Source organism: Odontesthes bonariensis, chromosome 5, assembly GCF_027942865.1.
Source record: "Odontesthes bonariensis isolate fOdoBon6 chromosome 5, fOdoBon6.hap1, whole genome shotgun sequence".
Classification (NCBI taxonomy): domain Eukaryota; kingdom Metazoa; phylum Chordata; class Actinopteri; order Atheriniformes; family Atherinopsidae; genus Odontesthes; species Odontesthes bonariensis.
In genome coordinates this window covers 21528065-21553738 of record NC_134510.1, presented here as the reverse complement: position 1 = coordinate 21553738, position 25674 = coordinate 21528065, and the positions used below count along the sequence as shown (strand labels likewise).

Here is a 25674-nt window from a genome sequence, read left to right as displayed (position 1 = left end):
CGCATAATAAACAGTGTAGTTGTTGTCATATAATCTCATCTCTGCAAACCAGGAAACCGCGTGTCTCACTGTACGTAGAGAGAGAAACTTGACAAACAGCTTTGTTTCTGGCAGTTTCTGAGGAAGTGTGTCTTAACACGCCAGGTGGCATTCACACCAGAAACATTTTGCTGCTCTAACCTGCTAGAACCTTACATCAGGAGCCATAGTTGGCAGTATCTGAAGATTGTATTAAATTGTATCATATATGTTTCTTTTTTTTCACTTATTCTTTTTTAAGTTTTTCATTACTATGTACGGAAAAAGACTTGTCGCCATGAGAAGGACTTCAGCTCTACCCATGATCGTTATCACTGGTTTGTACTACCCATTCTTTTTCTGTTCCGTATTAGTTTACCTAATACTGTATCACACATATGGATATGTACAGTGTAGATGCAAATGCCATACATGGCTTTTTAGATAGTAATCAGCATTACTTTAAATTACACCTGAATGTTTTTGTTACTGTTGTTGCCATTCAAATTTATGTGACAAAATACTTCACAGTGTTTTGTTCGTGCTCACTGGGATCTTCAGAGTTTCACCATATCAATATGTCAAAGACCTACGATGAAGCAAAGCGCTACTGCAGAGAGATGTACACTGATTTAGCAACAGTTCACAGCTCAGACGACATGAATGAATTGATCGAAGCAGCTCAGACTGACAGAGCCTGGATAGGACTGGAGGCTGAAAATGTGTCGATGTGGCATTGGTCCCTGTCTGATCAAAAAACAAACTATTTTAACTGGAATGCAAGTAAACCACAACAAACAATTGAAGAGGCATGTGCATCTATGGATGAAAACGGAAAGTGGTTTTCTGTCAACTGTGCCGCTTTAAGAAGCTTTGTTTGTCACGGTAAGTAAAATGACACCATTACAGGTGCTTCAAATCACAAACATATTTAGATGCAATGCGGCGCCACATTGTTAACAGTGTTAAACTTTTCAGGTAATGACGAAGCCAGCAATGCCAACTTTTTTGATACGCCCAAATCGTGGAGGGATGCTCAGAGTCACTGCAGGAACTTATCATCTGACCTTGTCACCATACACTCAGCACAGAAGAACGAGGCAGTTAAGAACGTGTCTGAATCCAAAGACGTGTGGATTGGCCTCTTCAGAGATCACTGGAAATGGTCAGATGGGAGTAACTCATCATTCCGTTTCTGGAAACCCAATCGACCGAATAAACTTGATAGACAGAAGTGTGTTGCTGCTATATTCATACATGAAGGGAAGTGGAATAACCGAAATTGCATAACCAAGTTCAATTTTATTTGTCAAGGTGGTAAGTTGGTCTTCCTTATTTACAGTTTATTACCTATATCAGAAAAGTGACCTTGTGAAATGTGTTCTAATTACATTGAACTATTTAGTATCTTACACTAAACAAAGCAGAGCTCCAATGTTCCTCCTGTAATTCTGCATGCCTGCTTTTGCAGCACAGAAATCCATTTCATCAACCACCAGTTCACAAACTACACAGGAGAGCACTACATTATATCAGCTGGCAACAACTCCTCCACACAATCCATCTCAAGGGGTCACTGTAGCATCTCATGTGACTGTGTCTGCTACTAAAAACTCTGCTAACGTTACCGCCCCAGCACCAACAACTGCCAGTGAACTGACAACACGAAATACCACAGAATTTGTGTCGCATCCCACAAGCACAGAGCACAGCAATGCAACTAAACTGCACCCAACTACTACAACCTCAACTCTAATGCCCACTGCCAACAGCCACAGTTTGCATCTAGGTATGTTTGAAATATCATGTGCCTATGTGGGGGGAGGGGGGGGGGGGGGGGGGTTGTCGTTGTTTTGCTTTCTCATAAAATATCAAATCAAACTTTCTTTCTCTTTCTGTTCTCTTCCTGAAGTAAACCTGATACTTATCCAGAAGAACATGACGTGGATTGAGGCTATGAGTTACTGCAGGGAGCACTATATAGACCTTGTCCACATTACCACCCAATACATTCAGGACAAGGTGGCCGAAAAGGCGAAGAACGCCACTTCGCCCCATGTTTGGCTGGGCCTACGCTACACCTGTAACTTTAAATTTTGGTTTTGGATCCAGTCGACTTCTAGCTGCTACCAGAATTGGGCGCCAGGACATGGACCTGAAGGAGTAAATGAGTGTGGCGTGAGTGGTGCCATTGAGGCCACTGGGGGGCAGCAGTGGGTTGGCTTGCTTGAGAGAGAGGAACTGAATTTCATCTGCAATGCTTGTGCTGGATAAGAGCGGAGATATTTAAAATGACTAAAGATGCTGAAGTTCTCACTATGTTGTATAAAACCTTAACATGTTTGTCCCATATTCACAGTTCCTTCGCGATGACGATTTTGAGAATCCAAACAACCCAGGTGTATGTCGTGTGAGCATGTGAGACATTAAGGTTGTTTCAGTGCTGACTCATGATATCGTGCAACCTTTGTCGAAATACAGCTGCTTCCTCTATTGTTGAGACTCATTTTCATCAGATATGAGAACATCATGTGGCGTGTGGGTGTGCACATTCACAGTCATGGGCAGCAAGAGCGACGTGAGAAAATTGATCTGCTCCGAGGCTTTTCACACGGGGGTTAATATTTGCATGTTGACCCCCTGGACGGGACCCCAAGATTGTCCTTTTTAGACCACCGTGACCACTGTGTCCACAGACTGCCTACTGCCCTTACTGACCCGGCCCTCTTCCTCGGTCCCCTTTAAAAACACGGCTTACATACACTCGCCCTCCTGTCTGCATCTTTGAGACATAAAAAGTACCTTTAAGCCACGATAACAGGACACAATAAAGCATTTCATCACTGAGAACTGTATGTAAATAATTTGTGCTTGAAACACTAAACGGCATTCTAGCCATGAATGCAGCTTTAACCGTTAACTGCAATAAGACAAATCGTTCTGTGTGTGTTTGGATATGTTTCCCTGTAAACACCTCCTTACTGTTTTTTTTTTTTCTTTTTCTTAACGATTTGTCATATCTGTGAAAAATGTATTTAATTGTCAGCTGGCACATGTTAGAAACTGCTCTCTGAAATAAAGAGACACTGTTGAAAATGACACACTGTGCTTTTCTGCCGTAAATGATCATAACTGCTGTGAGGTTAAAAACATGAGCAAGAAACAAACTGTGATATGAGGCAGATGGTGAGGTATGGACTTAAACTGCAAGCTGATGATAAAAATCATGCAAAAATATTCAACTTTTCAATATCGTCAGACATTTTTACAAATATTCGGTTTGGGAAGATGGGTTCTCATCAGTAGGTCCGTAATTTATAGTTCAGTGATTGCATTGTGGGTTCATATAACTCTTCATATTGTGACTGAATACCAGTACACACGGCTTGTGATCCGCCGCTGCATTTTGATAAGGGCTTCTGGATTGAAGTGAAGGTTTTGTCACTTATGAATTACTACGGGCCACTAGACAAGTGTGTCCTGGCTCAGTTTCTCCCTGATTCCACATTGGTCAGTGAGCCTCCCATCAGTTCAATGTTAACGTCCCATACGGTTCAGTCAATAAGTCCTGGGCTACTCCCTCCCCTCCTTTTCTCACCCTCATCTCCTCTTGTGTGCCGTCCAGCTGGCTCTGACCTCTGACCCCTCCACCCTCATTCCTGACCCCTGAGGACATTCCCACGCCACACCCTTTTGTGCACTTCTCACCATGCAAACCCATTGGTCACTCCCTCTGAATTTTTAGAGATTACGGTGAAGCAGAATTCATCTGCAATGGGATCAGTGTAATGCAACCTAATTTGGCCTAATCCCAATTCAAGCCTGAGATGCTTGAAAATTGAAATGTATATCTGGGATAAACGCGTGTGAACAAATCACAAATAGAAGAAGAGAAGAAATATCACAAGCTGAATTTATGTTAAATCCCATGCAGATTTAAAGTGCATACGACTTTGGATCTGTGCAAAGTGCGGAATATATGGATAAATGGAAGAACTGCAGAACTTTGCATGTCTCTACCTGCCATGCGCATATCTCTCTCCTTCCGTTCTCTGGGTCTGCTCCCCTCCCTTCCCTTCCTTCTGTCACTTTCACAGTTAATTGTAGAAAAGCAGATTTTCTCTATTGAAGCCCAGTCTCTTAGGTAACCCCACTCCTGCATGAAATGAGATGGATAGTGGGGGACACTGACAGAGAGGGGGACGAGCACAGGCACACTGAACCAGCAGCAGTTGAGGACGGACGCAGGACGGAGGAGAGTGGACTCTACAATAAACTGGAAGAAGTTAGATAAAAAGAATTAGACTTTAGTCCTTAATATGCATAGAGACACATAATTAATTGCTTCTTATCTGGAACTTTTATTCTTGTATTATTGATGGAGCATAATGTAAGTATCGCCATTGTTTACTTGATCGCTAGTCTGTAAATAATCATAGTTAAACAGTTAAATAAGACCTACTTAAAACACATTTGGTGGAAAGAAATGGGATTCCATTTCTATTCACACTTCTTAAGTCTATCAACAACCATCAAATGTTTAAAATGAAATTTGAAAAAAAAAGATATTTCACTTGCGCTAATTAATCTTTTATATTTTCCCAAAAACATTCATCGCAGGATTTAATTCCAGGGCTGAAGAACGCCATTGCTGCTAATCCCAAGTTTGACAGGGAGTCTGGTGTTGATTGTCCAAACGCAATTCTTGTTGTGCTTCTCCATATCCAGGAGTTGTGGATGGACATCATGCCCCCAACTCTCTTTGACTCCCAGACACAGGGATCAACACGGGACTGAACGGAGCGTTATGCAGCTGCTTTGTGACCGTTAAGAAAATTCTGTGGTTGTCAAACGACACTGATGGAAAAGGCTGACCAAGATGTGTACTCCATATGCCAAACATATGTTTGTTGTTTATTTTGGCTGAAATTCCAGGTTTCAGGCTCCTTAGAAAAATTCTGACATTAACTTTCAGTTAAGTCATGAAGGTATGTACATCAAAACATGTACTGTGTATGAAGAGAGAGTCATTTTAAAAAAAAAATATGATGTGAAATATAGATGTCAATACACTTAAATAAAGTTCCTGCATGTTGGAAAACTGAAGCCTGTTTTCAGAAACTCTATAAATGTGTTCTTTGTGCTGATCATTGAGGATTTCCATAAAGATTTGCATGGCTTAATGTGCTTCCATTTCCACAAGAACTATGAGAATGTGTTATTGATACTTTACAATCAAAAGTGTAAACATTTGCCAGCAATAATAGGATGAAAAATTTAAACAAATGGCCTTTCGGTATGATAATGTTGAATATCACAATGTTTTCTGTAAAAAGAAAATAAGACAGATATGTATTTCTTACTCCTTTTGCTGCTTTTTATGCTGTTTTTATAGCAAAATAAAGCTTTGAGGATTATTTCAGCATCTTTGTCTCTTGTCATTCTGTTTCATTTAAAGACGGTAACAAGAAAAGAAAACTCCAACCAAGACACTCCTTTGGGTGAAATACCGTCACTGTATTGACATGTCCTGTTTCAAAATGCCCACATTTAGTGGCTCAAACAGAGGACACTGGTTAAAGTACAAATGAGCTCAGTCAAATAGTCGAGCAAGCGCAGTGCCAACAAAACTATAAAGCCACAATGAAAACAGTTTGGCAACTTGTTTTTCACTTGGATGTTTACGCGTTGTGACACGTAATGTGAAAGATTAGACCCGTTCTACAACAGAACACGACTTTAATGTCTGAGAGAAACAGCTTGAGTGAGTTTAGAGAGACGATGACTAATATTTAAAAAAAAAAAGAAAAATGAAGCAACTGTTGACAGGGATTTTGAAGATGAACTAGTCTGACATGCTTGAAGTCCTGTTTGAAGAGCGCTCACTCCAACCCAAAACCCAAAAAGACAACACTTGATTTCTCGTAAATCACATGATTTGGGGGAAATCTGGCTGACTTGGCAGTGACCAATGAGAGGGAGGTTACACATTGTGAAACTGAGGCGAACCCTTTCCCCGCTGCAAGCCATGCACTGATGAAAATAAAATCAACTTATTAGATGTCAAATAGGCTGTAGTCAGATGTGCGAATTTCAGTCTTTTATGCCCTGATTTAATTTAGGGACATTCATTTAGATTAAGCATCTTTGTATTAACTTACACTGTATAGAATCATATTGTGTGTCATTTCCACATATCAGCTCACGTGCTTTATCATGCTATCACAGTTTTATGTAATTATTCATTGCCAGTTACATGTTAAATAAGAAAAAAATATCGATAAGATGTCTCAGTGGGGAGAAAAACAGTGGGAGGGCATTGTCCGATCCAACGATTGAGAAATACTGGGGCGGAGGACTGATAAACCCTCTGTTATTTCTCGACCTGTGTCAGAGCAGGCAAAGCAACAGAAGTGGCACAATGAAGTCCCACACTTTTTTGATCCTGCTCCTAAGCTTGACTATGGGGGGTTCAGAGGGAAACAGGTAAATGCAAGAGTCAATATAATGTAATACAGTACTGTCATGCATATTTGTCATTAATGTGGAGATATTGAAATATGCTTTCTGTTATTTGCATAAGAAATTAAGTTATTTTCTTGTACTGTCAGTATGTCCTAACTGTCAACGCGATAGCTAAGAAAAAAATAAGCTGCAAAGCAAATGTTTACCAGCATAAAATTCAATTCATGTCAAATGAAGGATGGAGTAAAAGGTATTTTTCTCATTTTTGTGCGCAGATTCTTCATTTCTGCCCCAAATGTCTTTCACCTCGGTGTTAAAGAGAAAGTGTTTGTCCAAACGGGAGGGAATTGTCTCAATAATCCTGATACTCTCTACCTGGAGCATGAGTCTGGAATAATCGTGTCCGAAAAGGAACCTATTAGCTGTGCTACAGAAGGGAAGATCCAAACTATTGAGCTCATGGTATGAAAACTTAATCAAAATAAGAAGAATCAAAACAGTTCAGATCGGACTGAGATATCTATGACCCAAACTTCTCATTTTATCTTCACAGATAAAAAGGGACATTTGGTCACAAATTCAAAAATCATCAACAACCAAACGTCCCTACCTCAACCTTTGGGCACATGGCCCTGGCACAACTAGAAAGGCAACAAAGGTCCTGGTTTCAGAACACAGGGGATATATCTTCATTCAGACTGATCAGCCAGTCTACAACCCAACACAAAAAGGTAACGACAATGTCAACATGTTTCGAGAAATCGGAAGAAATTTCAATCAAAGAATAAATTGTAAAGTCTTTTAATGTGGATTATATTTCACTAGTGCAATACAGGATATTCACTCTCGACCACATGTTAAGGCCTTGCCAGGATCCAGTAAAGATATCAGTAGTTGTGAGTGGATATTGTAAATACATTACAACTTATAAAGAGAAAGAAAGAATATCTTCATAGTTTAATGTCATGGTCCTTGATTGTATTGTTCTGTGACAGAATGCAGGTGGAAACACAGTGATGAAATCCTTTGTGGGTGCCAAGGGAGGGATCTACAGAAGCCAATTCTCCATACCCAGTGTTTCCGAGTATGTTAAAAAATCAAATGTGTAGTAAACTGTGATTAACATACGACAAACAACATTGACATGTAGATTTCCTTTATGAAGAATGGGAACGTGGAAGATTAAAGCACACTACGAAGGTGACGAAAACAATGTCGCAGTCCGGGAGTTCAAAGTCCAAAAATTTGGTAAGTACAGTATTTATTAAGATGTTTGACTTTTCCCCTAATATGAACAGATAAAGTGTCTTATCTCTACAAAAACTGTGACACGCCTTAGTTTTACCAAGTTTTGACGTGAACATCGCCATGGAGCAGCGCTACGTTTTGTTGAATGATGAAAGTCTTGACTTCACCATCTCAGCCATGTAAGTCTCCAGGGGTCTCAAGTCACGCACCGGGCATGAGACCCAAACAATTCAGTCCTATTACACACTTTCACTGCACCCAATCCTTTTCTTCTGCTAGTTTTAGATACTTTTCAATAACTTTTAGAAAAAAACTCTCCAATTTCTGCCTTTCTGTCTGTCCCCCTGCTGCAGGAACACTTCTTTTTATGCCTTGTGAAAGGCTGCAGCGCCTGTGAGCTGCTTTCAGATGCATCACTGTTGTAGTTGGGAGAATGAAGACATTCTTCTTCTGATTTTCTATCTGGGAGGTCATACATGCATGAATATATCCATGATGACTGCATAGTTAGTTTATCAGATGACACTGAAGTTCTAAAATCAGTATTTTCTAAGAGCACAGAAAAGATTTCAAAACAGAAAAATGTGTGAACGAAAGCAGCTTTATTGGAAATTTATTCGTATCAAAATGATATGGGAGCACAGAGATCAGGAGAAAAACAGTCAGTACCTGGCTGCTAGTTTTACTAGCTTTACGTGTAGGTGACTGGTAGGGGATGTGTGAGCTTACTTTTGATATTTTGGATCACAAATTTCTCACGCCGGGCCTCACATACCACCTACGGTACGGCCACTGTCGCATTTTCTGTCATGACCTTAAAGGGGAAGTCCATTTTTTTTTTTTTAAACCTGGACCTTATTTCTGGCATAAAATACTCGAGATCCGCGTATATCCATATAACGGGAGTGAACAGGGCATAGACAATACAGCCTCTAAATAAGGCATTATCTGTCTTTATTTCACCAATACTTTAAAGGTGCCGTCGGCAACTTTTTTTTAGTCATTTTAGCTTGAACTGTCATGGGATTCTGGAAGTAGAATATTAAATAGGCTGTTTAGGAAAAATCCCGAATTCTGTAGCTCCCTCTAAAGCCTGTAATCGTGCTTGCAAAAATCGAGCGCTCCCGGCTGTTTTTAACCAATCACGTTAGGGGGGTCACCAACCATGTCTTCCATGCTGAGCGTGAGTCTGCCCCCAGCTTGTGTGCGCGCACACTGGTGTGAACTAACGTGCACAACCTCGTCCACAGAGGAGGAGGGGTTTGGGGGGGCGGTTTGGAGCTTGGTAGAGGTTGGGGGAGGGACCTGAAAGTTGTATCAGTTCGAATTTTCCGACTTTAGACTCGGAAATTTGAAAACCTGCCAACGGCAGCTTTAAGACAAATGAATGAATGTTTTGATCAAGCTAATCTTTTGTGTGTTTCAGCTGCAAATGTTGCCTTTTCATCCTCTCTTTCTGTTTCGATTATGACAGTAAATAATAATTTTTCAGGTACTCATATGGTGAGAAAGTCACAGGAGTGTACCACTGCCAGTTTGGAGTAGTCACAAAAGATACAGCCCAGGGTAAAAAAATCAAACCTACCATTATCAAGGGACTGGAGCTCATTAATTCGGTGAGAAAGCAAAATTTCTGTCCTTGAGTTTATTTTGCTTTTTATTTTAAGATTTAACAACATTTTGTATCTCCTAAATATTCTATTAAACCAACAATACGTGCCATTTTTTTTCAGATTAAGGATGGAACTGCAAGAGCTACTCTTAAGTTAAAAGACCTTAATTCAAAACTCAAGGAACAGCACAACCACACTCTCTCTGATTTGCAGGAAAAAGGATTGCAACTCTATTTTGGAGTTTTTGTCACCAACCTTCAAAGTAAAGGACACACACTGTCACACAGTATATTACTAGTTAGTTAAACCTTCAACTGCGACTTAAATTCTTTCGACCCTATCGTGGTGTCAGTGTAGAGAAGTTAAGAATAATAGTTTGCAATCTGGAATTTAAATGTTTTGGGCTTCTATATAATGGACCTACAAAACATAGTCAAATTATGAAGCGTAAAAGCCAATCAGGCTACTGTAAGCTGTACACTCCACGAGAATGGGCTGCATAGAAACCTGGCAAGAAAAAAGCCAGTGTTTATGGGGGGGGGGGACAACAACATCTGACAGACTCTACAAGCATGTTACAATCAAGGTTCTTTGGTCTGATACACTGAAATTGGAAAAAGTTTTGACCATTGAGTTAAACCAAGTCATTGGTGCAAACCCAACACCTCTCCTCCAGAAATGCCATCCCTGCACGATGTTCTCCATGGTCAGAATGAGGGAATGGTAGATGACTCTAAATACTAAATACAGGAAAATTCCTGAGGAGAACCTGATTAAGAGTTCCAGAGATCTCAGTCTTGGGTGAGGTTGACCTTTTAGAATAACACTGACCTAAACTTCATGTTAAAGTGATGATGACATGAATGGGTAAGGGGAAACATTTTACCCAAGAAAAATATTACCCATAAAATTGCATTAGAAACATGTTAGTGACCAGACTGCTGGTGCAAACAGTATTACATAATGTATTCTGAATTTACTCCATGATATGGTTTTTGATTTTGCTGTGTGCATTCATTTGCTTAGGTGGTGAAATACAAGAGGGAGAAGTTTACCTTCCCATCCACTCCCAAAAATACACCATCGATCTCTCTCGAACTCGCTCTCATTTCATTCCTGGATATCCACTCGATGTGGTGGTAAGCCACACACAAACAAACGGTAAAAAACCAACAGGTACATGACCCTGGTGATCTTTTCAACAAGACTTGGTTTGTTCCCATTGTAGGCAGTCATCCGTCTCTCAGATGGCTCCCCAGCAGTTCGTGTGGCAATAAATATCAAAGCCTCAGAGGAATCTTGGAAAATGATCACTAATCAGGAGGGGGTGGTGTCTTATACCATTAATGTCCAAAATAAAAATTCGTTTACAGTTGAAGTTAGTATTCCCAAACTTGGTTAAAGGCTTTACCAAATTCGATTCGATTCAGTTTTAACTGTCTCCACCTCTGTCTCCTACAGGTGTCAGTAGGTGACCAGCAGGAGAGGAAAAACCTAAAACGTGCTTCATCTTCAGACAACAGCTTCCTTTACATGTCAATTACCAACAGGTTGTACTCTGTGAACGATTTTCTTGACATCACATTCAGCACAGTCAATGGCCCAAGTACAGGGCACATATACTACATGGTGAGGATATATGATTGAATTCAGCATGGTGTGTTTGGAAATAAATAAAAATAGCGGCATTTACTCAAGGTTGTTCATTGTGTGTTGCAGGTCCTAAGCCGTGGGATCATAGTACATACGGGCTCCGTGGATATTGGTGTATCAGTAAAGATCAACATGCAGATCACGGCAGATATGGTTCCGTCTTTCCGTGTGATTGGCTATTATCACGGCAATAATGGTGACATCGTAGCTGACTCTGTGTGGGTAGATGTCAGGGATGAATGTGAGATAAAGGTCAAGGTGAGTAAACAGAGGTGATAAGAATGCAGGCCGAGCTGAGTGAGACTGGAAACAAACAGAACCTTACCTCAGTAGACTGTGTGTGCTTAAATTAGTTACTTATTTACCTGTACATTCTTTTCTGTTTGTGATGACAGAGATGGTGAAAAATTGTAGGAAAAATAATGCAAAGGAGACATTACATTAGAAATGTTGGATCCACTTTTGCAAACATTGCAGTGTTGAGTTTCATGCAGTTGCCTATCCAGATTTGACTTGCTTTAGGCTACTTTAAGCACCAGATAGTCTCTGTGGGTTTTTTTTTCTTCTAATCTATTAATCGAATAACACCAACACTAACAAATATCTATTTTTTATTCTTAATTTAGATAGAACATACAGGAATACCTGCACCTGGAAAGCAGTCTGTTCTACAATTTGATCTACATGGTCAGAGAGCTAAAGTGGCTCTGCTGGCTGTGGATAAGGCGTTCTATGGTCTCAATGTCGATAATAAACTCACAGCCAAGCAGGTTACCTTTTTACACTGTCCTTTTATGCTTACTATCATATTTAGTCATCATAAATGACAACAGTTCTAATTCCTAGCTTGTTTTCTCACTCAGGTGTTTTCCACCATGACTTCATATGACCTTGGATGCTCCTATGGTGGAGGATCTGACTCAGGATCAGTAATTGGGGACGCAGGCTTGGCTTTTGTATCTCAGACCATGGAAAAATCGAGAGAGAGTAAATAACCTTTCATCTTTAATTCCTTTCAAATTTTCTTTAGAAATTTAAGATTTAAATGATTACCCAGATAGCAAACGGACTCCGGACCGAATCCGTTCAGGATTTAGGGTAGGCTCAGGAACGGATCCGCAAAACGGACCCGGATCGGAGTCCACTTGCACACTGGAACGGATCCGGAACAGATCCAGATCACGAATCCGGGTCGGATCCGCCCCGGAGTCCACTGCTATCTGGGGAGCGCGTACAATGTACGGATCCGCCTAGAGTCCGCAACGTGTCCTATAACACCCGGGAGGCGGGGCGAGCGGTTGATCAGGACGGCGGACCTGCCCAGCTTGAGGGCAGATCCGCCCCGTAGTCCAACGCTATATGGGTATACTTTTATTTTGCCAATTCATTTTCAAATTTGCTCTTTTTCACAGATACTATATTTAAAATAAATACATGATATATATATATTTATATATCATGTATTTTTTAAATCTGTTTACAATCTCTTATCTTATGGAAGTTTTGTGACTTTGAGTCAGATAAATTGATGTCAGAAAATTAATAAATTACGTTTTTAGTTTTATTTGCCAGCTTCAGTTGCTACCAGCTGACCTCAGTGAGCAGTACTCGGTGAGAGTGTCATTAAGTACGGAAGCCCTAAACAGCCATAGGTACATAAATTTTATTCCATCCGTTTTCCCGTGATAACGAGTTAATTTACCGATGGTTTTCGAGGCCACTTTTTCTCCCCAGTCCGCCCATGTTTATATGTGTTTATATGTATTTCTGGTAAAGGTGTACCCATTTTTACCCCCCTTTTATGGAAACTGAATAAAGTAGCCTATGAATCAAACATGGAATGTGGAGCGTTTGTGTAACAATTCTGCTTGTGAAAATGCACAAAGCAAATCCCGCTGGTGTGACAAGCAAAACAATGATCGTTTTCTCGAGATAACGAGTTATTTATCTCGTTATCTCGAGAAAACGATAACAGCACCTCTCGTGCATCATTCGGTAACCATGGAGACGGCCTGGTCCCCTCAGCTGGTCACTGATGAAGTTGACTATATCAACAGGATCACTTAGGTGTAAACGCCTATTGAGCTGCAGTCGAGCCAGCTGTCCCCGGCTACTTTATTCAGTTTTCAATGAAAGGCTCAGGGGCAGCAGTTTTGAGTACGAATTCACAGACTTTTCTCTTCTTTTCTAATTTGTTTTTCCTTGTTTTTTTTTTTATATACGTTTCTGGTACAAAAAATGTCTCTTTTCTGTATCAAACAACCACAAATCAAGAATCAAGGATAACGTTCCTTCCTTAGTCTCCGTTTCCCTGTTGTTTGATGACATTTCTGTAGTTCAAGGTTGCGCTGTGACAATCAGTAATAAATTCTGCCTATATCTATAGGTGGTACTGCCTGTAGTAGCCCTGAAAATGGGAGGTACACTAATCGTACTGTACCGAGCCATACCGAGCCATACCGAGCCATAGTGAGCCGTGCCGTGTGGTACCACGTAGGCCTACTGGAAAAGCACCATAAATGTTGGGAACTAGGTCAAAAACACCGTGACGTTGCTAAATGTCATCACTCAGGTCATGTTTAGGTTTAATTAGTAAATGCAGCAACAGGTAACGGAGAACAGAAGTGAAAGTTTTAATGCTAAGACAAGGCTTGTTAAATATGATTTACTACCACCATCATCAACATTAACCTTTGAGAACGCCAACTCACATCTGAGAATTATTTGGGGTGTCACACAACATAGATATATGAAGACACTTAAGCTCTTATCACAAGGCAGTCATGCTATCTAAATGCAAAAAAAAGATAACAAATAACACGGTGGTGTTGTGGAAGCAGCTGAGAGATAAAAGTGGAGCTGGCAAAAGAATGACTAATCAATAAACTGTGTTGAATAGCCATTGGAAGCTCTGAGAGGCAAAAAGAGAGGTAAAAACTAAATTCTGCTCATCCATTTACAAAAAATATCATTATTCACACTTAAAAATTTTGTTTCACTGCTTGCCTTAGTCAATTCGGTCAGACTTAGAAAATGTATTAATTTATTGCCTTTCAGGTCAAAAAAACAATTTCATCAAACAATTATTTTTTTTACTGCTTGCGTTTTCGGGCTCTTAAAGTGAGAAAAAAAAAAATAATTTAGTTAGACCCAGAATTGTTTTTATTTGTTTGCCTCTCAAGGCTTCCATACCACTATGTCTTAAGTGCTAGTATTTGTTCAAATATTCAAAACTGATCTGTTTTTTGGTTCCACTATCTATTCAGGTTTCCAGTGTAAGTCAGAGTCTGTACGCCGCCAACGTTCTGTGGAATTTCAACAGAAAATGAGGGACTTAAGTAAGATTTCTGACTTTATCTCTAAATTGTGATTGGTCTTGAAAGAATATGCTTTTAATGTCCATCCATCCATCCATTTTCTATATCCGCTGAATACGTCGGTCGGGTCGCGGGTGCTTTTAATGTGTTCTCTCTTTTTCTTTAAATCTCACCTTCAGCGTCAAAATTTGATGCAGATGCAGAGAGATGTTGTACTCAAGCTCTTTCTTCCATCCCTATGAGACGAACCTGTGAGGAAAGACGGAGTAGGGTCCTTCTTGTGGAAAAAAATGAAACATGCGCTGATGTCTTCCTACAATGCTGCAAAGAAGCAGAGAAGCAAAGAAAAGAGCAAATGCTGAGAGATGCCCAGAGTGGATTTGGCAGGAGTGAGATTAAACACTAAATATCTACTTGAATGGCACTGACAATTACATCATTGTCACAGTTTCAATGCAAAACTCTCTTATTTCTATCTTTAGCTACAAGCACAGCTGACATTGAAGAGTTCTTCTTGAACCCTGCTTCTCAGACTATAAGACGATATTTTCCCCCAAGCTTTGCATTTAAAGAATTTGATGTTGATGGAAAAGGAAGGTAAGAGATGGACAGTAAACTTGTTGTCTCCTTATGAATGTAAAATACAATGGACAGTCACACACATTTAAAAAAAATTTCACCTCATACAATTGTGTTTGTTACATTTTGTTGCTTCTAATATTGTCAAAGTGATCGTTTCAGGTTTCTCTTCTGGTTGGTTATAATCAATCAAAATAACGTACCTCTGCTGTATGAATATGACATAGATAACATTGGACAGATGTATTTTACAACTAAGTAATCTATTTGCTCTTAAGTGATTATTTGGCCCTGCCTGACTCCATTACCACATGGGAGATTCAGGTTGTCACGTTATCTGCAGCAACTGGTAAGAATCGCTGCTCGAGTAAACGAATGCATCTCAAGAATGCCTCGTGTTGTTTAGAGAACTCTTTACAAATAACTGCACTTGCTCTGTGTTTCATTCAGGTTTCTGTGTCGTTAAGCCACATGAGATCATAGCAATTAAGGAGACATTTGTGTCACTGAAGCTGCCGTACTCAGTGAAAAAATATGAACAACTGTCCATTTCTCCTGTTATCTACAACTATGGCGATAAAGATCTACAGGTAGATATCATCTAAATTATGATGGCTATAGAAGACTTAAAAAACAGTATTGAATTGAACTCTTGGTGTTATTTTTTTTATTCTGATCACCTGCGTGTCTACAGTTGGCTGTGCACATGGAACAAACTGAGGGGCTTTGCTCCCCTGCTTCAGCCACCACCAGCTCTTATGTTCAAGTTGATGTGGGGAATCACTCCTCACAGTTTGTTTCCTTCTCTGCTGTCCCCATGGTAACGGGGCCGATACCTATTAAAATACGCCTTTATGATATTGAGGATATGATTGGAGTTGATGCAGTGGAGAAAAATTTGAAAGTACTGGTGAGTGGCAAAGACCAATCTCTGTAGAGAATGTGTATACTACACAAGGGAAGAGACGGAGTGTAATTTCCTTCTCTGTTATAATGTCTATTGTCGCAGACTGAAGGAATGCAAAAGAGAATGGAAGAAACTAAAGTGATAAACTTAGATGGTGAGTGTTTTTCAGTATTTATCAGTGATACTTGTGTGTCTATTACTGTTAAATTAATTCTAAGTATATATCTCTCTCATGACAGGGAAGAGCCCAAATAATTTCATTATTGATGGGACTTTACCAGATAACATAGTTCCTGACTCCAGCTCCAACATATTCATTTCAGCGGAAGGTGGGTGCTGTCAGACAAAGACATTCCTCTCATATTGTAAGTGACACGTCTCTTACTCTTTCAGTGTTCTCATCAACAGCGGATGGATTTAACAGTTCGTATGCAAGCAATCTCCTTTCTCCAGAGAAGGTTTCCCAGCTGATTGATTTGCCAAGAGGGTGTTTAGAACAGACATTGACAAATCTGGCCCCTACAGTTTTTGCACTCCGCTACCTTGACTTAAGTGACCAATGGTTTAACCTGCGTCCTGGTATGAGAGATAAGGCACTTGGTTATGTTGAGCAAGGTAAGACAACATCACACAGCTAACAGCATTTATCATTGGATGAGTTTGTCTGTAATCCTTTTTCTGTGATATCTTAACCTTCTTCCACGAGCATCACAATAAGGGCAAAGTTTTATATAGAATTTACAACACTGCGTAGAGTTGCCTGATTTGGTCCCAAAGTAAGATCATTTCTTAACCTGCAAAGTTTGAACAAAATAACTTTGCTGTTTTGTCTTGGAAAATTCGAACTGGGAGTCTGAACTGACCCCTGTTTCATCCTCTTGTTCCACATTAGTGTTGTAAAATGTAATAAACATATTACTCAAACATTATAAAGAATACTAATGAAATGTTCATTATAGACACAGTAATCTCTGTTTTGTCAGGTTATAGTGGGATTATAAATTACAAGGAAAAAAGCCAAGGATCATATGCATCATTTAAATCAGTGCCATACAGTAACTGGTGAGTATATGTTTTATATGTTACTATGTTTTCAATGACTGGATTTATTTGAGCTATCCAGTCAGTCAATATCTGATAAGAAGAATCAGATTTATTCTTTTCGCAGGTATGAAATTAGAAAAAAAACATTTCCCATCAGCTTTCCCCCCCTCCCTCTTCTTCAGGGTGACTGCCCTCGTTGTGAAAATTCTGTCGTTGATCGCAGAGCGTCAAACAGCAGCCTTTGGACCTCAGGGTCGCAATGCCAAACTTGTACCAAGGGAAGAGATCCAGCAATCAGTCAGTTACCTACTCTCCCAACAACAAAGCGATGGTTCTTTCCCTGACCCAAATCCTGTTTTACACAGAGATACCCTGGTAACCTCCCTTGTTGTTGGAACTTATTCGTCTTTGTGAAAAAAAAATTTCAACACTGCAAAGAACAGAAAAGCTGCGATTTTAACGCAGTCCTCTTTGTGTTTTTTGTAGAAAGGCAAGGATCCAGATGCATCCATGACTGCTTTTATAACTCTTGCATTGAATCGGTCCCTTCACTTCCTTACACCTGAAAGTCAACCCAATGCGGTGAGATTATTGTTCTCTGTGTCCAGCAGTGTAGCAATACCACAATGTTTCTGAACAGTGAATCAAGCTTTATACCCTCAGTCTGTTTTGAAGATGACTTGTAGTTATTTTGGTGATGCCCTTATCTTTTGTCTAATTTGTTTTTTAAAAGTTGGACGTTTATCCCTAATTAGACTATTAGGATTGAACAAATGCTACTATTAGATTTAGAACATTAAAGGGACACTGTGTAATATATTAAGTCATTTATTAGCTCAAATCAATTCATTCATAAATTAGTCCTCATTGGTGTAAAATTATCTCTGTCAACAATCTCACTTATCCTCCTGAGTGAAGAATAACATGTCTGTATCTACATAGAGCGGGCAAGCTCTATGGAGGATGCCATGTCCTTGAAAAACGATGAAGTGCCGAGAGGGACATAAAGCACTTTGAATCGCGTTTTCCCCAAAGCCAGGCCTGCAAGCGGAAATGACGTCATTTTGACGTCATGTTTGCACACAGGTATAAACAGAGCCAGTCTACGCCATTAGACATTCTCTGGTATAAACCAGCCTGAACGGCCTGCACTTTTGTTCGCAATGGAAGACCATATTTATGCCACGCCACAGGAGAAGGGATCCTCGTCGCCAAAAAAGCGAAAAAGAGAATCTTGACACATACCGCCTGCCGTAGTTCAACAAGTTGCAACGCACATTTGAAAACGCGAGGCGCTAGAGAGCAAATTCATTCGACTTTGCAAAATAAAATTGCACCAGTAGATGGGGGAAGAAATTACACAGTGTCCCTTTAAGCTGGCATGTCATCAGTATCAAAGCATGCTGAACATGTTAACAATTGTGTTCCTATATATTTTTTGATTAACTATATTCAATACATCATTTGTAAAGACGACTGAGCGTAAATTGTTAACCAGCTGTCTTTATGCTACTTTCTAACAGAAAGCAAGTATATTAAACGCAGCGACGTATCTCCAGTCGCAGTTTGCAGAGCTTGAGCATCCCTATGCTGTGGCCATTACAGCCTATTGCCTATCGGTTTGCTTGCCACAGGAAGCAGATCGTTCATTTGCATGGAAGAAACTTCAGTCAATGGCAGTACAAGGCATGTCATATCCAATTAAGAAATAAGAGGGAGACCACATAAGTGGAATGTTCATACGCTTAGAACTGCAACATGTGTTATTAATTGTACTTTTCATGATGTGGTCATTTATGGAAAGATTTCCAGGATGAAAAGATCAAAATATTCTTAAATTTTTGTTTAATCTTTTTCAATCATCAGCGAAGAATGGCTGCTATCTGTGGACAAAAAATCCCAACTCGGCAGATCGAATGGTGGGAGATGCCATGACAATAGTGACGACAGCATATGCCCTTCTCACTGCAGTGGCAGTTGATGATATCAAGTGGGCAGACCAAATAGCCTGTTGGTTAACGAGCCAAGAAAATTATTTTGGAGGATTTCGATCAACACAGGTAATTACAGTACCAGGTTTAGAGTTGCATTATTCTCTGTGGATGTAGTTGCGGACTCATTTTTGTTTACCCTGCCCAGGATACCGTCATGGCACTGGAAGCCTTGTCAGAATATGAACTGAAGAGGCCCTCCAGACCTGATGTAAATATGATAGGAGAGTTCACAGTTCAAGGAAGGAATAATGTTGTTAAACTTGAATTAGAAAACCGGAAGCAGAAGGTGGAAACAGACCTGAAGGTATCATAAAGGATTCCTACTATACACTTAAATACAAGCATATTGATAATAGCTCTCATACTGACATAGATTTGTCTGTTGTCCAAGAAATTACCAGGAAAAAACATTATTGCACAGCTCTCAGGAAAAGGAGATATCAAGTTGAAAGTGAGTTTGAGTCATTATTCAGTTCTGAATTTGGTTGGATGACATCAATAATTCACAGTAAATTTCCTCTTCGACAGACGGCAAAGGCATACCATCTGCTAGACCCTGAGGATGACTGTAGCAAACTTTCTATTAGTGTAACAGTGGAAGGGAAAGTAATCTATACCGGTGAGCTTTTGTTCTGTCAACAAATCACAACCACTGCAACAGTTGCACACTTACAGTCCTCTCTGTCTTTGCAGCGAAGATTTTAGAAAATTATGACTATGACTACAACTACGAAACCAACGACGAGAAGCAGGCACGAAAAAGGAGAGATCTCGAAAACAACGTAAATTCAGAAAGTCTTGTTACATACACCGTCTGTGTCAGGTTAGGTTCAACGATATTTTCATATTTACGTATTTTCCTACATTATGCTCAGTTAAAACAAAGAAAAAACAGGGTCATTATTTCTGTTTCTTCTCCTCTGTCCAGTCTTGGCCCAAACAGCAATCTTACAGGAATGGCCATTGCTGACATCACATTACTGAGTGGCTTTGAGGCCATAGAAAGCAGCCTGGACAGGGTTTGTCTTCTCTTTATCTTCTTTGCTATTGTTATCTTCTGTAGAAAAAGTGGGAGGCTATTTCAGGGATACATTGTATGACTCAAGCAGTCAGGTCCCATTCATTTTTCAGGCAAAGGTGATCGGATCATAGCCCGTAGTTTGGATGGACAAAAAAAAAAGTCATATAAGCAATTATTCATATTTAAACAATGTGTAGTTACTAAAATAGACAGTTCAAGGTGCAAACTAATGAGCAATGTGTATGTTAATGCACATATAAAACACATTTTGATTAGTTATTACCACAATCACCAGTGTTTGAAAGTCTGTAAACCCTGTAGAAATTCATATTTTTTATATGATCTCAAGACAGCAGATTGTCCCTCAGGTCCTAAATATAAGTTAACAAAACAAAAAATCCCTCATCAAAAAAATTTAACAAACATATAGCAGATATTTCAACTTGAGCACTTACCTGTTAGAACCTTGGTCTTTGGTAGAAAAAAGTTTTTTTTTGTGCGTGACTCCCTTTCTTCTGAGAGTCAATTCAAAGACAGATGACTAGACATTTTGTTTTACAATTTGTTGGAATAATTCAGGATTCATTGTTCCATCAATGATGGCAAACTACCCTAGCCCAGATGCACCGAAACAGGCTCAAAGCATGATACTTTCACCGTGATGTTTCACAGATTGCATAAGGTTCTTGACCTTAAATTAAATGTTGTTCTTTCTTTGTCTGTCCACAAGACATTTGTGTTAAAATATGAAGTCACGTCAATGCAAAAGTATAGTAAATTCCAGAGGCTTCACAAACTTGTTTTGTTGTTTGTTGTCTTGGTTACATATTAACATTAACATCACTCCGGAGAGTGATGTAGCAGAAGTTGAATAAGGTTGATTCAAACCTATGACAGCAGCATTTTTCTATCATTAGGTAAATTGAGAATTTTATATAAAAAGAAAGATTCAAATACTGGGAGGAGAAATCCCATTTCCAGAACAACTTCTCCTTCTAATATTGAATCTAGATTCAATTACACAGCACACTGCAGAAATCTGAGGAATGAACTGAAGTCATGTCTTTTCCTCTACTATAAAAACATTTTTTTTTTTATTCTTGTCTTGTTCTCAGCTAAAGACGCCACCTGAACAATACATTAGCCATTATGAGATCTCCTTTGGAAAAGTGCTGATCTACTTCAATGAGGTAAGGCTGAAATCAAGGCACACATTGAACAATGAAACAAGTTTTCCAATCAAAACGTTCCTTACAGGTCATTTATACCCTTGCATAGGACCGATAATGGCGTCCTGTGAAGTTTTGCCCCTAGAGTCAACTTACATGAGCCTATCCACAGCAGATCACATGTCATTGTCTTTGCTTAACAAGCAACAAAAAATCCTTATCCTTAAGCAGGAGGGAGGTTGGATGACACGGTTACGTACAGCGCTTTCAATAATTCATACTTCAAAGGTGGTGCACTTGGTTAAGAACATATCACAACCGTTTTTCCCCTTTGAGTCGCATTGAGTTAATAAAAGAAAAACTATTTACTAAAACCCTTTTGGCCCTTCCTTCTTAGTCTTAAGTCTTAGCATCAGTTGGTTAGGGTCACAATGAAATATTTTTGCAACATGACCGTCATCCTCATGGGCACCATTTTGCTGGTCGTCTTGGTTACATGGAAACAACAGACAGTAATACATTACGATAAACCTTTGTCACATCCTGATTGGGTTAACCCTAACCCTAACACAACATGCTAATAGTTAATAGTTAAAACTATTTGTTAAGGGTTACAAAATAATCATGGTTGTGAGTAAAATACATCCGTTTTACAATATGACCCTCATGTCACCCTCATTGACTTCACATGCAGTTGCTCCTCACAATCATTAGAGGTGGTGTTTTCAATGTACTTATTGGTGGTTTTGGCCCGCATGATCAAACAACTCATGGGATCACTTTTGGAAGGACGGCAGTCTCAGAAATGGCATGTTTAAATTGCACTAATAAAATATATTTTCTCTCTCCACAGCTTATTGAAAGAAAGGAATGTATTAGTTTTGATGCCAACCAAACAGTAGCAATTGGCCTTCTACAACCTGCTCCAGCTGTGTTCTATGATTATTATGAACCAAGTACGCCATTCTTTTTATATTCTCCTAACATCTCTCTTCACGAAAATGTTGTTCGTTTTTTTTTTTTATAGAAATGTTTGTCCTCTCTTTGCAGACAGGAAGTGCACTGTGTTCTACTCAGCGCCGAAAAGAAGTAGGATGGTCTCCAAACTGTGTTCAGAGGACGTGTGCCAATGCGCAGAAAGTAGGCCATTACTTAAAGAAAGATGTAGTAACATTACAACTGCTAAATCTTTCCTTTTTGACAATACTTTGATAAAGCTGTGCATATCACGGCTTAACAGACCAATATTTCAAAGACAATGGCTGCACTGCTTGATGCAATAATATTTAGTGTGGGCGATCTTGCAACACAAGCCCTCTATGTTAGGAGGCATTAGCCATGATAAAGAAGTAAGTCAACCTGTTCTAGTGCCTCATGTGTCGGGATATGAGAAATACTGCTCTGTAAATCAAAGTATTTTAGTGGAAAATATGAGGCCATCTGTCTGACAGCCAAAGCTTGGATGAAACTGGGTCATACTACAGGGGCAATGATCACAAACACTGCAGCAAATCAACAACAGACTGGTTAAAAAAATTTAAATAGATTAAGGTGTTGCAATGACCAAGTAAATGTCCAAACCTCATCCTGATTTAAATACTGTGGTGAGGCTTTGACGGAGCTGTTCCCCGAATGAACGTCAACAAGCCTCAGTGACCTGAAGCAACACTGTTAGGAAGAGTCGGACTCAATTCCTCAGAACCAATGTCAGAGACTGATGATGTCATAGAGAAGACTTTTATTTAAAAGAATTGCCGCTAAAGGTAGTTCTACAAGCTTTTGAATTATGGGGTGTTCTTAGTTTTTCAGAAACATAATTTTGGCGTAGTTTTTGTTGAGTAGACTATGACACAGAATAATGTCATTTTTTTTGTTGTTCATCTGAAGTTGTATTTACCAAATAAAACCTCAGAGCTGAAAGAGGGTGCACTTATTATTTTCTTCCATATCTGTAATTATCCGTACTGACCTGTGGATAAATGTGTTGTCGCACCATTCGGTTTTGTCTGAATAATTCAAATTGCATTGTGTTTCATGTTTTTATAGGACCCTGTCATAAATTACAGGAAACATTCAAACTAAACAGAGGAAAAAAAATCTTGAAGGCTAACCGTTTGGAGCACGCTTGCTTCTTCCCTACTGTGGATTACGGTCAGTTCTCTGCACCAGACTTCAAATCGGAAACATGTAATAGTAACTTGACTGAAATCCATACTTGTTATTCATGGTTGATTCTTGTCGCATTCCAGCATACGTGGTTTCAATCCACAGTGTTTCTGTGAAGAGCAACTTTCAGCTGTACAAAGCTAATGTAACTGAGGTCCTCAAATTAAGTAAGTAAACTAACCTCAAGCCTAAGATGCTGCAGCACTTACCTTTAAATAGTTGTGTGAAATTTTATTTCTTCTTTGACGACTTGATGACTATCATCTGTTTACTAGATGGAGATTTGCGTGTGGGTGAGAATTCTGTTCGCGTGTTTGCCAAGAGGCTTCACTGCAAGGGGCAGCTAGACTCGGGAAAACAGTATCTCATCATGGGCAAAGACGGCTCCACGACTGACTCAAATGGACAGTGAGTGTAATAAGTTATGCCAAGAAAAAAAGTGAGTAGTGAACAAATGGAATTTCAAACTTTAATGGTTCACTCTCTCCCTGTTTTGTAGGATGCAGTACCTGCTGGAGTCAAACACCTGGGTCGAAAAAAAGCCTCAGGCTGAGTGTAAAAAGTCTGCCAATGCACGTGCTTGCACTCAGTTTGTCGAGTTTGTAAATGAGTACAAGTTAAATGGCTGCACGCAGTGAAACTGACCCGCAAATCTGTTAACGTCCACTGCAGCTTGCAGACAGCAGTTTCCCCTAAAAAGCTTTTTTTTTTCTTTTCACTATTTGTGATATTGTAACGCTATACTATACCATCATAATCATCTATCAGTGATAACTACTATCAATTAGACAATAAGTGGATGACTGATTCAGCTTTTTTCATTTTAAGTTACAATTTTAATGTAATCCTTTTTTTATATATATATATGTCCAATACAGCCAGAAGTGTTTAATTTAAAAATTGTATTGGGTAAAACACTGCTAAAAGTTGTAACGCAAATGCTTTTGAATGTTTATCATCGCTTGTACATGTTGATATAATTAGTAAAAATGAAACTCAACTATAGAAAGAAAGAGTCATCTCAAAAATGTACTTTGTTCTTTCATGTTTTCCCCAGCAGTGTGATTCAGTTTGATTTAGCTTTCCTGTCAAATTTATTTATTTTCTTATGTTTTTTCTTTTTCTTTTACGGGCAGCAAAGGATCTGAGAGGGGTCTCTGTACTCAGCTCAACCCCGGTCAAAGCCAACCCCCTCCTTTGCTTAACATCTGCAAGCTAAGGAAAAAAGGAGGAGGGAAGGACTGGTTTTGGGCACATGGAGCCTGATTCACTTGCTCATACAGGAGCTCGGGGTTTGGATCAGTCATCCCCTCACGAGGATAAAAGTTCCCTATCAGAGCGAGTTAATAAGTATCCTCTCAGATGTGGTCAAATGAGACATGATGCAGAAGGTTCTCGGCGTAATTACATATTTCTGAACGAGGGATGGGGCTAAGGGTGAGGGGGTGGGGAGGTGTGGGGGAGGAGGCCGGGAACAAGCTACGGCTTATGTGCTCATATTATTCTAATCTCTGAGGCCAGGTCCAATGTAAGCAACACGGGGGGACTGACCATCACTTCAATCACAGCCAGGTCAACGCCTGCACTGTTTCAGCCTCACCATTCGACGTTTCATTAGATTAGAATAAATAAAAGGTGAACAAATATGCAGATCTCAAGATTACTTTGGTGTGCTGTCAGGAGCCAACAGCACATAAGAAAAGGTGAACTTTCTACCGTAGCCTCCTCAAATCATCAATGGCTTGTCATGCGTTAGAGGAGTAAACTTGTGTCTCCTGATTAGAGTTATAATAAATCAAGAGCCCTCGCAGCAGAGGTGGAGGTTTTTCGCATGTTTCAATTAAGGGGTTGCAATTACATTTGACTTGTTTGCGGATTATTTCTTGCTGCAGGGTGAAACTTAATGATACCCTTTCAACAAAGGTTCATTTATATTTGGTGCATCTATGTTTTGACTTTGGGTATTTCTTGACTGCATGCTGACCTGCCCTGACATACCAAATGTGCTCGAGCAGCATCTGTGAGCTTCCTGGGGAAATGTGCCAGCGTCATCAGGTGTGTTTTCTCAGGTGTGCATAAGGTGTAGCCGTTGAAGGTATTTCTCCAGCCATTTTTCCAAAGTCCAGGACAGGGTCAGCGGTGTGAGGGTGGTCTATGGTGCTGAGTGGAGCGAAAGTGGAGCCATTCCTGGAGGTCGCCAGCAGATGGAGTGGGACCACCCACTCAGGAATTCATTAATTCATTTATGAAACATTAAAGCAGTGATCAGGACAGCCCCTTTTCACGGGAGATATTCTGACATGTCAAAAACGCTCGGGTGGAAATGATGAAATTAAGGACAAATGAACTCCATTTGCTGCTTCAGTTTAAGGATGCTGGTGTTGTGTTCAGAGGTTGATTCAGGTAAAATAAAGAGACATTTTATGAACTATGGTGAAATTAATTTTACAAAAAGTGAGCGCTGATAGCGAATTTCAGCA

The 25674-nt window shown here is 39.7% G+C and overlaps 2 protein-coding genes across 3 annotated transcripts; both read left to right on the top strand.

The window, feature by feature from the left end:
• Window positions 1-101: 101 nt before the first annotated feature.
• Window positions 102-3117, top strand: LOC142379927 (C-type mannose receptor 2-like). Of its 2 annotated transcripts, none has more exons than XM_075465320.1 (5): window positions 102-356; window positions 550-903; window positions 997-1335; window positions 1655-1807; window positions 1931-3117. In XM_075465320.1, exons 1-5 carry the CDS (start codon window positions 248-250, stop codon window positions 2290-2292), a joined length of 1317 nt encoding a protein of 438 aa, XP_075321435.1. In that variant the 5' UTR covers window positions 102-247; the 3' UTR covers window positions 2293-3117. The 2 variants fall into 2 exon arrangements, with proteins under 2 accessions (XP_075321435.1, XP_075321434.1); XM_075465319.1 differs by having other exon boundaries at window positions 104-356; window positions 1490-1807.
• A 4571-nt stretch (window positions 3118-7688) lies between these two features.
• Window positions 7689-23925, top strand: c4b (complement C4B (Chido/Rodgers blood group)). Its single transcript, XM_075466636.1, has 36 exons — window positions 7689-7731; window positions 7823-7910; window positions 9224-9347; window positions 9465-9606; window positions 10371-10483; window positions 10573-10722; window positions 10806-10973; window positions 11064-11255; window positions 11624-11767; window positions 11861-11984; window positions 14264-14335; window positions 14494-14703; window positions 14797-14911; window positions 15172-15242; window positions 15344-15483; window positions 15588-15803; window positions 15903-15954; window positions 16040-16129; window positions 16209-16415; window positions 16784-16862; window positions 17027-17219; window positions 17331-17426; window positions 18368-18530; window positions 18711-18904; window positions 18984-19142; window positions 19230-19289; window positions 19367-19457; window positions 19532-19674; window positions 19780-19857; window positions 20975-21049; window positions 21882-21984; window positions 22079-22168; window positions 23075-23179; window positions 23278-23361; window positions 23470-23602; window positions 23694-23925. The coding sequence occupies exons 2-36, from the start codon at window positions 7852-7854 to the stop codon at window positions 23830-23832; spliced, it is 4374 nt and encodes a 1457-aa protein (XP_075322751.1). The 5' UTR covers window positions 7689-7731; window positions 7823-7851; the 3' UTR covers window positions 23833-23925.
• The last annotated feature ends 1749 nt before the right edge of the window (window positions 23926-25674 follow it).